Source organism: Tachyglossus aculeatus, chromosome 5 (genome assembly GCF_015852505.1).
Source record: "Tachyglossus aculeatus isolate mTacAcu1 chromosome 5, mTacAcu1.pri, whole genome shotgun sequence".
Classification (NCBI taxonomy): Eukaryota; Metazoa; Chordata; class Mammalia; order Monotremata; family Tachyglossidae; genus Tachyglossus; species Tachyglossus aculeatus.
In genome coordinates, this window is record NC_052070.1 from 76,357,466 (window position 1) to 76,370,378 (window position 12,913).

The following is a 12,913-nucleotide window of genomic DNA, read 5'->3' on the forward strand; positions in this document are numbered from 1 at the left end:
CTCTGAGGCAAAAAGGAGCAAGTTTCTCCTTCCTTCCTTTTCCCTTTTCCAGACTTCTTTCTATAGCTGTAGTAAAAGAGTTTGGAGTAAGGAACTAATTGCCCACCATTACTACCTCATAGTCACTGCCCCAACTGGATTCAATAATTTCAACCTTGGAGAAGCAGCAGTGCAGTAATTATCCTTAAAGGTGCCACAAATGTGGAGCTAGTTACCACCCCTGGCTTCCAGCCTCCCCTGCAAGGCTTCTGCTGGATCTCCCTTTGAACTCTGCTGCCTGAACAAGGGTGACTCTGAAGAAGAATTGCTTTGTAACATTTGATCAACAATTTTCCCTAGAAGCTTTACAATATGCAAAAACTCCCTTAAAGTGTTACTTTATAGTGTCCATGAGTTATCAGCCGTTTTCTTATTCTGCTTGCCTGTTTTTCACTCCTTAAGTAGGGCTTTCAAATGGACATTGATTGTAGACAAAGGAGATACTTATAAATTTATTTAGAGTGATATAGAGAAGGATAGGGTGTGGTGTTAATATAGTTCCTTGCTTTTCTTTTGAAATGTTTTCTTTGTAATCCTAATTTTGTTCAGAAATTCTTTATATTTTATGAATGGTATTCAGCTCTATTAACCTATGGAGTAACATTAGCTTCAGGAACTCTGTCATAATTGGTCAGTCTGCCACCCAAACATAATAATTTTTCAGGGAAATTTGCAGTACAAAATTATATCAGCTAGAGGTAATTGCAATATGACTATCCAAGAAGAATCTGTTCAGGGATATATTTGTATTAAACAATGAACCTGCTTACAGGACTTTGAAAGTATTTAAAGGTTAATAATTAATATATCAGGATAAAATTGTTTAATGGTCTGCATTTGTATAGTCCCCAAACAATAAGGACAAGTGATATATCATAACAGATCAGTTTGTGGATGTATTAGTAAATAAACATTATCATAAAATACATTAAATGTATACTGGAATGGATTTTTAAATTGCTGTCTTAGGTTCCTACAAATGCAGAAAAGGCAATCATCTGCAGGTTGTTAGCACAAATGGTCAATAAGCAAAGCAAAATTATATAAAGAATCAAAGCTGTCCCTCAGACTTCACAACTAAACAAAACATGGAAAATTTTGCTTATGATCTACCTACATCAGAAAAACCTGTTGGGTCCTGAGTTTTCCTAATACAAAACCTTGAAGCAGCTACTACATTATTCTCTAAGAACCAATGTGTGAATACAGGGCTTTATTATGTCAGATTGGGTGAGAGATAAAAAGACCTAACAGATTTTCAAATTAGTGAAGTCACATTTTTTCTTGAGATTAGGAAATTAAAGCAGGAACTGACATGCAGTCAATCATATCTCCTGCTAAGATTCTTCTAGGGCTTTGATTTGAGGAAGGATCTTGAAAGCAGCAAGAGGCAAGATCCCACAGGAGCCATTGGGCACATAGGAATGCCTTTTGGATCATGCTGAGGGACATGATTTGCATAAAATAGAATTAATCTATCAATCACAGGTATAGAACAAACCCATAAGGACAACAAGCTTTTCAATCGTACATTGAAGATGTTTTTGAAAATGCTATGATTTTCATGTATGAGCAGTGATAACACTGTAAATCATGGGAAACAAAGTGTTTTGTGATTGGCATAACTCTCTCCATGTTTGTTATTTCATGAAGGCAAACAAGGAAGAAAGAGTTAGTGCAAAATACACCACATGATCAGAGTATCCACCCAAAGTGCAATTCCCATGAAATATTTTCATATTTCATTCTCACATTAAATCTGCTTAAAATTTATATTCTCTAAAAATCTCTCTTTTATGGTGAGTGGTCAAAATGTCCAGGAAGGGTATAGAGTTCTGAGAATGCAGAGAGGGTCACAGAGCTGATGCAAGGGCATGGGTCAAAAGGGACTTTTAAATTCCCCTCTGAAATTTGGTTAGGTTCAAAATGCCTGCAAACTCCTTGTGGTCAGGGAACATGTATACCAACTCTGTTGTATTGTATTCTTCAGGCATGCAGTGCTTTGCACATGGTCAGCACTGAATAAATATCAGTGGTTGATTGATGTTCTAAAAGGCTGATGTGATTTAAGTGTGATTTTTGGAGACTTGCATGCATAAAAATGTATTTAGTGTGCATGACCCAGGGCATGATCTATAAAAATGAATTGCTCATATAGATGTCCCACAGGATGTTGATTATTTTCAAAACCAGACAAAATTATAGCAGGCATGTCAAACTCCTCCAAAAAGCTGCAAGGTACTGTGTGGCTCACAAGAAAGCTGGTCTAGCAGGAAGAAACAGGAAAATAATAATGATGACGATAATCATTGAAATAATAGAGGTACTTTTGAAGTGCTTACTATGTGCCAAACACTATACTAAGCACTGGGGTAGATACAACTTAATCAGTTCTTCATAGGAGGAAGAACAGGCAATGAATCTCCATTTTGCTGAGGGAATTGAGACACAGAGAAGTTGAGTGGCTTTCCCAAGGTCACGCAGCATACAAGTAGCAGAGCCAGGATTAGAACCCAGGATGCTTTGACTCTCAAGCCCATGCTCTTTCCACTAGGCCATGCTAAGGAAGATGCTAACATCTTCCTCTGGATGGATGGCAGGGTGTTGGCATGGCTGCTGCTCCTGCTCTTCTCCAGTTTCTGTGGGGTCTGAGACCACTCTGAATGGAGTCTTACATGCACAGAGGGAAACATCCACTGCTCTAGCCTAATGCAAGGAGCTGGTCTGCTTTGAGGATGAGGGGCAGGGGTTCTCTCTACCCCATCTATCTACTACCATAGCTGCTGCTGCTCTAACACTGAAGGGAAAATTGAGAGAGAGAGGGAGCACCTGTGTATGTGTGTGTTTTCACTTTATCTTTGTGTCTGTCACTCTCTCTGCCTGTCTGTCTTCCTTTGTTCCTTTGGGTTAGTCTCTCTGGCTGTCATGTCTTCTGTCTCTCATTCTATCTCATGCTGTCAATCAATCAATCATGTATTGATCAGTTACTGTGTGCAGAGCACTGTTCAAAGACCTTGGGAGAATACAATATAGTTTCTCTCTGTGTCTGTATCATCTCTTTCTTATTGTCTCTTCCCCACCTCCTCCTCCTCACCCTCAGCCTTTGATCACTGCCCCTATCCCATAGAAGCCCCACTTATTAACACTGACTCTAACAAATATTAAAGATAAAATTCTAGTCACCAATTAGCCTTGCTATGGGTCTAGTGAAAACATCACTGCTATGGTCCCTAGAGGCTGGCGTTTGAGACCCAGCTCTGCAAGTAGTGGAATGAATGTTGGGACTGTTACAACAGTGGTTCTTTGGTCAGAAAGAAAGAAACACCTCTGGCATTCTACGAGGTAGACAGACCCAGCAGGAAGCATGGAAAGTGCTGGCTATCATGGATGAGCGAGAACGCAGCAGGTACTGAGTCAGTTGCCTGCTGGGACGTGGTGTCGTGGCCCATCATACACCTGAATGTGCCATCACTTTGGTCCAAAATGGTCACTGCATATTAAAAAAAAATATTATTGCAATGTACCCTTTGAAATATGCTGCTTCCCTTCCTGCCTACGTGCTTGTTGCACCCTATGCCCCAAGCGGAACATGACTGGTGGAAATGATGTAATATGAGCACTATAATCACTTCCTCTGAGGAAAGTTTTTGTTTGGTATTTGTGTGGTATTTAAGTGCTTAACAAATACTACAATTATTATTATTATTAGGTTGGACACAGTCTGTGTCCTACATTGGTCTCACAGTCTTAATCCCCATTTTACAAATGAGGTAACTGAGGCACAGAGCAGTTAAGGGACCTGCCCAAGATCACACAGCAGACAAGTGGCAGAGCTGGGATTAGAACCTAGGCCCTTCTGGCGCCCAGGCTTTATCCCCTAGGCCATGCTGTTTCTCTAGTTCTCCATCCTCAGTCCCTCTCAGGACTGCAGCTCATCTGTCCTTCTACACTTCATTATGTTCTATTAGCAATGTGTTGGACTGCTAATAATTTCATAATGAATTCATCATTAGTAATTTGCAGTTTTTTCAACTATGGCCTGCTTATAAATATATAAGCATTTAAGGGGCCATCCACAGGCAGGAGTGTGACATGCTTGACTTATACATAATATTTCAAGCATTGCAAATGTTATCATGTTTCTTCTATATGTTAATATGCTCAGAAATATTTAGCCAGCAGTATCAGTTTTGAGAATGGTAAAGCTCATTAACGTTTACCAATGGAAGAGACGCCCATTGCAAAGAATAAATTTAATTTTGCACGTAATATGTGGTTGACATAGTATCAGGATATGGCATTACCAAATCAACTTTACTTATTTGTATGTATAACTTTTAAATTACTCATATATAATAATACAGTAGAGGATATTTTGTAAAAAATATTCAATGTTAGTAAAATGAGATGTTTCTCTAATATTTGCCTGGTCATACTGAGTGATTTTATTTATATTGATTAGATTTCCTCATTAGCTAAATTACTTTAAATTGAAAATTTTTCTCAAAATAAAATGTCAAGTATAAACCTCTATTTGAATTTTCTCCAAAATAAATCTCCTATAGTTCTACTGCCTTTTAAGTTAAAATATTTATCTTGCCCATGGATTTTTATTTTAAATGACAAATTTCTAAGATGATTACAAATCTGGTGACTAAATGTCTAATTTTATTAAGGAAATGGTTATGAGTGGAGTCTTCATACTTGTAAGCGATCTCTTACTCTAACTTAGGTGAACATTTTTCAGGTTTTTAAGAAATATTTGTAACCAACTTTTTTTCTCTCTCTCTTTTTCCTCTTTCTGTTTGCTTTCTCTCTCCGTCTCTCCCTCTGTCCCTCTCTCCCTCTCTCTCTCTTTCCTCTTTACCCTCTAGCAGCAGTATCCTTTGGGAATGCTCAAGTGATCTGGAGATAAATTTTAATTTGTATTTAATGAGAATGGAAAATGTTTTATTTCAATGAGAAAACAATGCCTTTGGTGTTTGTGCTGCTGGATCTCTGCTTTGGGGGAGAGGAGAGAAGGATGTTGTGTATTTGTACATCTTTGTTGTGACCTTGGACAATAATAATGATAGCATTTATGTGCAAAGCACTGTTCTAATCGCTGGGTAGGTTACAGGGTGATCAGGTTGTCCCATGTGGGGATCATATTCTTAATTCCCATTTTACAGATGAGGTAACTGAGGTACAGAGAAGTTAAGTGACTTGCCCAAAGTCACACAGCTGACAATTGGCAGAGCCGGGATTAGAACCCATGACCTCTGACTCCAAAGCCTGTGCTCTTTCCACTGAGCCACGCTGCTTCTCGGACAAGCCATTTAACTACTTAATGGCCAATTTCCTTATATGTGAAATGGGAATTCAATACCTGTTCCTTTCCTACTTAGACTGTGAGCCCCATGTGAGACAGGGACTGTGTCCAACCTTAGTATTTTGTATCTACCCCAGTGCTTAGTATAGTGCTTGGCACAGAGTAAGAGCATAACAAATATAACAATTATTATTATAATTATTTGTGATCAAAATAAATAAATTGAATGGACATATATGATGCAATCTGTGTGTTCCAACTGATCTAGGCGGGATTTAGGCAGAATGTGCTTCAGGGACCAGAGAGATCAATCATGTCTTTCTACAAAGGAGCTTCTCTAGTTTTGCTCTTTTTCCTTGAGGCAGTTCATCCTCTGCAACCAAGTCTAGTGTGAGCACAGTGAGAAATAAGCCAGCAACTCAGCATAGCATCTGAAAATGGAGAATCATCACTTAAGGAACCTGAGGAAAACTTATTTCAGTAGTATCTGAGGTTGGGGCTTTTCAAGTCCTGGAGGTGCTGTCCCCTTCATATTTTGGAAAAAGTGCTCATGCTTACCTCTATTTAGGTCTAATCAGAGCTAATTCCTCGAGCTCTCTTGAAAAATAGTGTGACACAAACCTAATAGGTGAAGGACCCACAGGGGCCTATAACATAAGATTTTAGAGCTTTGACTATTATTGCAGTTTGTGACTTTGAAGAGTCAGAGTGAAAGCTCACATTCAATCACCTGGATGTTCAGGACTTGAAATTATCTTCAATGAAGCAGAAGTATGAGAATGCCACTTCAAACCTCAATACCAGAAGAATTTAATTACCTTATTTTCATGTGCTCAAGCTTCCTAGCTCTTACGAATTTCACAGAAGACTACACAGCGAAGTACATATTCATTTCAAGCATAAGGAAAGGAATAAGAAATAAAGAAAGTACTGTCTTAGTATTCAGTTGTGCTTTCTGCATTTCTCATGTATCTCTTTTAAATTTTGTCATCCTGCCTGGTGGTAAATCCACATACAGTGACTTTCATTCTGGAGTATGGACCTGCCATGAGGTCAGAGCAAAGCAAATTGTCAGCAGTTGGAAGGCAATAAACAAGATCGATCTCAGCTCTGTCTTTTACTCTGTAATGAGCATATTATTTCACTGCTCTTCACTTCTTAGAAAGGGCTCAAACCAAATCATCCACATTTGAGAATCACAGTATATTTCAGTAAATATGACCCCTCTTCCATCCAATTTTTCGGGTACTTTCTTGGCAGAAAGATCGCATTAAAGAATACTGATGACCAGTATGAGAATTCCTAAATAGCTTTCTAGCTCAACATTAGAAGGCTATTCATTCAACTTTGGATGGGTATTCTCTTTAAGCAATGAAAAGTCATATTCCTACTGAGACATTATCAAAATAAGTTACCTGGATAGCTAGTCCATTATTAGTCTACTGAAGAAAATGTTGTTCACCCAACACAGCTCCTTGGTTTGCTGTCCACAGCAGCACCCAGGGAAAAATTGGAGTCTTTCCATGAAGTGCATTATGAGGTGTGCAATGTTTCATATAAATCTACATTCCTGGAAAAGCTTCAATCGGATTTGGATGCATTCCTATAGTCATAACAGGGGGAGCTGAGTGTAGATTCAGTCTGACTACATAATTCCCAGCTATTTTTATCCCAGAAAAGGCAAGAAGCAAATTCAGAGTTATTGTAGATCAATGATGATGATTGGTCCAATTGTATGGAATAACAGACAATGGCAGTAGACTCTTTCATCGATAATATGGAAGATACAATATGTGTTCTTCCAGAGGCAGCTCTATTTTGCATCCATCTTCCTAGGGTGGGTAAATAACTCACTTTCATAAGTAGAGACTTCGGCTTGACTCAATAGTAGAGACTTGACTCAATTTCAAAACCTCTCTTGACTTTCCTTCTGCAACTACTGATGCTGTTTCCTGAGAAGACAGTGTATCTTTGTCACACACTCAGCTGTCTAGTGTGTTCCGGCCTGCACCAAGTTGAGCTAGTTCACAGTTCCCCAAAATCTTGGCTTGCCTTGGCCTCTCTACCCAAGAAAGAAGGAACCAAATAGGGTGGTGGAGCCAGTCATATTGCTTACCCTTCATATTGCACAAGTGAGGAACTTTCCCTCCAGGACTTCCTGTCTTCTGCCCTTAATTTTGTTTTATGGATCCCAGCCTGATGGTGGCATTGCCTCCATCTTCTGACAGTATGTCATAATTTCTTGTCACCTTTTATGTTTTGCAGAGACCTCCACCCACTCATCAGTATCTACTGAAAGAGCAAATATGACCACAGGTAAGTAACATGTCACCCTCAGATTTTTCGTAGAACTCCAAACACAGCTTATTCTGCTGACTTTTTCGTAACATTCGCAGACCCCAGTTTCTGCCTTTTTTCCCCCTTTTTCTTCTTTCCTATAAGCACCATCCAGAATAACTGATCTCTTGACATGCATTTTGACCAAAGCTTTGGAAGAATCTTCTTATGTAAGAATACTTAAAAAAACCCACACAAGATGCTCTGAATGATTCATAGTGGTACACAGTATCAGAGTCCAAATACTTTGCACTTCCCCTGGTCAGAGACAATTCAAAGAAGAAAAACATTGGATTACAACAGACACCTCTTTTTAAATTTCCAACAGTGCTCTTAAAGTACCTGGCCAGCAGTTAAATTTTGTAATAGTATTCATTTATTGATGCAGTATCACACTCTGCCTTCTGATTTAGAGTCTCTGCAGAATCTAATGTGGGTCATGGAGCTGGGAAAATAAATTGAAATGGTAATTTTTATTTTATTTAGTTTTCCACCAATAATAGGAATTATTCAATTGCAATTATTTTGTTGACTGCATTCTCATAGGTAAGGATCCATCTTTCCTGACCCTTCTGTTGTGTGTGTGTGTGTGTGTGTATTCATATATATATATATGCACAAATATAGAGAGCAAGGCATTTTAATAACTTTTAAAATATGCGAGGCAGTTTTATTCTGGCTGTTTTTTCTCAGCCTTTTATAGAAGCTGTGAGTGTCATCCCAACTTCTACTCTCAAGCCTTTCAATTCTGAATTTATCATATCCGAAGGCCATCTTTAAGTCTTCGGCTTACTTGATGGCCTCTTTCATCTGAGTCATTGAACCCGTAAACTATTTGGCCCTGGTTCACAAAACACTGTAGTTGTGGAGTGTTCTGACTTTCAAGGTCAAATTCCCTTCTCACATATTGCTGTTATTATTCACGTCTGTCTTATTACTGTGCCTTAATGTGCACCGAAATTGCTAACCAGCTTTGATTTTGGAAGGAGGATATTCAATGTATCCAAGATTGATTATTTTTCTATTGCTGTTCATTATCCTCTGATGTTCGGAAGGCTTTATTGTTCAACAAATTCTGTTCTGGCATTGGTAAAAGGAACAGCACCTGAAGACTTTATTGAGGTAACAGGAGTCCTAGCACCCAAAGAGCCATTTTTCCACAGAGAAGTGGAGGCTACATTACTTAAGAGGCCCTTAGTTGTGTTTGGCATTTATATGCTCTATCAGTTATTACATGTGACTTTTTTATCTGAAGAATGGAGTTTAAATGGCACATAGTACGTACACCTGGGCATAGGCTTACTGTGGCAAATGACTTAATGGGAAAACATTCCTTCATGACCTTAGCTTTACCTATATATTTTTTTCCCTCCACCTTCTCCAGCTAAGTTTTGTTCTTCTTCCTACCTTTGACCTTTCACCCCCATCCAACTGAACTATTCCCTAAATATAAAAAGGTGTTTCTGTTGAGCCTGCCTTGAGTGGCCTTTTTGCCACAGCTTTTGAAATGAGTATATGACTTGAATATATGACGTTCTGTTTCCACCTTCCTTAACTGTTCCTTGCTTGATTGCCTTGGTAGGCACTTTGCATGAGCTTGTTTCTTTGTTTAAGGTGTGTAGGCAGGTTCAAGTTACTGGAATTGGCCTAAAAATGACCATCTCCTTCCATTAAGCATGTGTTAGGTAGGTCTGTGTCTTCTCCCTTAACATATGCATCTCTGTGATTCAGGGATTGTTCAGACTCAGCAGTTAACTGCTGACAACACTCAGATTCATCCCAGTTTCTGTCTTCTCTAATGGATTTGCTTAGAGTTGATAGCCAAACTACAGACTTTTTTTAGGGTTGCAAGAGTGTGGTACTGTTGGATCTCCAAGAATGCATGGTTTAGCTGCATGCTTTGACTAGAAAACTATTGAGGGAATACAGTTTGTTCTTCCTACAGTTCTAGGTAGAACTTGGCATGGTATCAAGTGCTTAATACAGTGCTCTGCACACAGTAAGCACTCAATAAATATGACTGAATGAATGAATGAATCAGAGAAAAGGATTGTGGACATAGCACATTATTGGGCAAGGTGTAAGGACTATGATGCAACTTGGGCCTAACAGGCTTTTTTTCAAGAACGTAATCCACACATTTGATGATAAGTGACTGGAGCTGGTTTGTGGGAACTGTATTTTGTTTGGCTAAATCACTTCGTTACTTACAACATGAACTATAATGGCTATTCTGTCTCTTCTGCAGCCCTCTGAGGTTTCACTTGAAGCCCACTGGGATGGAACTTTTCTTTACACTCTTTGACTATGCTCTTCTTGTCATTGACTTTGGCATTTTTCTCACACTCCTTGATTATCACTTTGGAATGGCTCAGCTCTTCTTTTGCTTCTGAAACTTTACCTGGATTTTTCCTAAGTTCAGAATTCAGGATTTCCTGGTAAGACAGTATAACACCTCCATTCCCTTTTCTGTTTTTTAGAGCCCCCAAATAAAATATCTGTGTCAACAGAAGGAACAAATACTTCTTCATGTAAGTACATCTAAACAGTCTAACTAGTTCTTTAAACAATGCTGAAGTACCTTTTAACACACATCTTCACCTGGATCTCCAAAATGCCACTGATCAATTCTGGGGTCTTCATTTCCCCTGATAGACACCTTGTTCCCTTGTGGGACAGGGGACGTGGAAACAACCTATTCTGGTAACTTAAATGATGTTGTTGAATGATTTGTTTATGTGAAGGTTCAAGATACCCTGGAACTGCTTCCTTTCTCCAATTTTTGCCAGCAAATACTGTAACTCGCTTCATGAATATTAGGGTATAAATCACTGGACAATGAGTCTGGAAAGTAATTTCCTGATCTCTACAGAATGATTAAGTGATTGGGTACAATGTGGGGTTCTAGATATAGACTATGGCCTACAGTGTGGTACATGACTCCAGGCACTCATTTACTTGGCAGCTTTTCTGTTTCTTTATAACATGCTGTGCATAGTGCTGACAAACTATATATAGATGTCCTTAATTCAAATTTGATAGATAACAACTAATTATAAAGTTTTTTGGAGACATGTCCCTGGGCATATAATGCAGAACATTTTTCATCTGTTTAATGTGAAGTGCATTTTGTGCTTACAGCCTTAAAACTGAGATTGATTGGTGCTTTTAACTAGATGCAAGGGAAACATAATAAATTAGGGACCTATTTAAACAATTCTTGATGTCTGCGAGGTGAGAATAACAGCAGTGTAAAGTTTTGTTGGGCAACAAAGGTAGAGGAGTATTCAAGATTTCTCTCTGCCGCCATTTTAAGAAGGTGGCTCAACATGGCCACATCAGACAACCCAATTTCTTTAACCAAATTTAGAAGATTAGAGAGCAAATTAAAATAACCATTCCCACCAGCTTATGTTCTGATGATAGAGGAAGAAATCATTAGTGCTAGAAAGGGAAACAGAAGTTTTGGGTTTATGATCTCCAGTTCAGTTAAACTTTCAAGTCCACTAAAAGGATTTCTGAGTCAGGGCTTGTTACTCCCCCTTCCATGAATCTCACTCTGTCTGTGATGGTGCCTGGATGAAAGTGGAATGCAGGGTAACTTGAAAGAGAAGGGATTGATCTCCATAGTCCAAATGGCTCCCTATCTGCCCTAAGATGACAATACTAGTAAAGGGTGTTTTTGTTTTTGAGAAGATTTGTGTTACTCTGACATCTTCATCAGCATGAGTGAGCCAGTTCTTGTCCCTCTCTGGAGGCTAAGAAGGTTTAGACCCAATGGGGACTTTTGTGGGAGGCTACTGGAATTACTGGCAATACTACCTTCTTAGAAATGGACAAAAAGACTTCTTGTGGTCCTTTCCAAGTCTATGATACTCTGACGTGATACCGTGTGAATGTATTCAATTACATGTGGGTATTTTGTAGGAAAATTTGTTGAATACTTGCTTGTTGAATATGTTGAATCAATACTTGCTTTCCTTGGCATTTTGTCTTATTTTGATTAATAAAAAGAGGGAGTCCTTGTTATTAAACTCATTGTACTGTTAGTAGCAAGAGTACGTAGGTTGTTCTGGCATCCATCCAAGTTATGGTATGGAAGTATTTTCTGATTTTTCAGTTTCAGCCCAAACAAGCACAATTTAATTGTTTATGGGGCTGTTGAGGGAACCCCTCCACACCACCCCCCAGAAAACCTTCTGAAATCTGATCTTTTCCTCTAACCCCCACTATTCTCTAATTGGATGTCACACAATTCTGCATTTTTTGTTTAAAAGTACTAAAGAATAGGAATAAGCACCTTTGGCCTTTGGTAATGCTAAAATTGTTTTATGGGCTTCCCCAGTGTTGTTATAGCAAAGAATATCCTGCATAAGGTAGTTTTTACTAATGGAGTAATCTCCAAGGGCCGTTGTAGACTGCAAAATTAAAACCCATGTGTAACAGATTTAAGAACCAGAATCATAATATCCAATTAATTTAATAGCAGTATGATGCAGAGCTCAACATTCCAGGGGAGGCAGGAAGCCAAAACACATAAGTAAAGCCTGAAGGTGAAACCTTTAAGATTAGGAAGCAACATCTGTGATAACTTGAATTTAAAAGATTGAGCACCTTTAGACAAGTCAGAGGAATTGATAACATTTTCAAGGGCCCAAGGGTAGCAAATAAAGCATCAATAATGAGTGGCATGTATTTATTGTTTCTGTAAAAGCCTTGGGAGAAGCCCCACCACTTCATCCCTGTATTTGAAAGGCACCTGTGTTCCTGACAGAGCGTAATGTTTTCTTGGAGACTAGATCGCTGAATTTCTGACATTTGATTTTCATAAATAATCCCAAGAAACCTCAGTGAGCTCGGTTGGCTTAATCAAGCCTCCATTTACTTCTGTGTGTAAGGATTTTTTTGTGGCTGTTGTCAACAACAGTTTTTCTCTCGACAAGAATAATAATAATAATAATAATAATAATGGCATTTATTAAGTGCTTACTATGTGCAAAGCACTGTTCTAAGCGCTGGGGGAGTTACGAGGTGATCAGGTTGTCCCACGGGGGGCTCACAGTCTTAATCCCCAGTTTACAGATGAGGTAACTGAAGCCCAGAGAAGTAAAGTGACTTGCCCAAAGTCACACAGATGACAATTGGCGGAGCCAGGATTTGAACCGATGACCTCTGACTCCAAAACCCGTGCTCTTTCCTCTGAGCCACGCTGCTTCTCAGTGTAGT

General features: G+C 38.9%; 1 protein-coding gene across 1 annotated transcript in view; it reads left to right on the forward strand.

Annotated features, from left to right (window-relative positions):
- Positions 1-12,913, forward strand: part of NRG1 (neuregulin 1) — a 1,079,813-nt gene that overhangs the window by 914,050 nt on the left and 152,850 nt on the right. Inside the window, 2 exon segments of the mRNA XM_038746358.1 lie at positions 7,616-7,666; positions 10,168-10,218. Of these exon segments, the coding sequence (XP_038602286.1) occupies positions 7,616-7,666; positions 10,168-10,218 (102 nt within the window).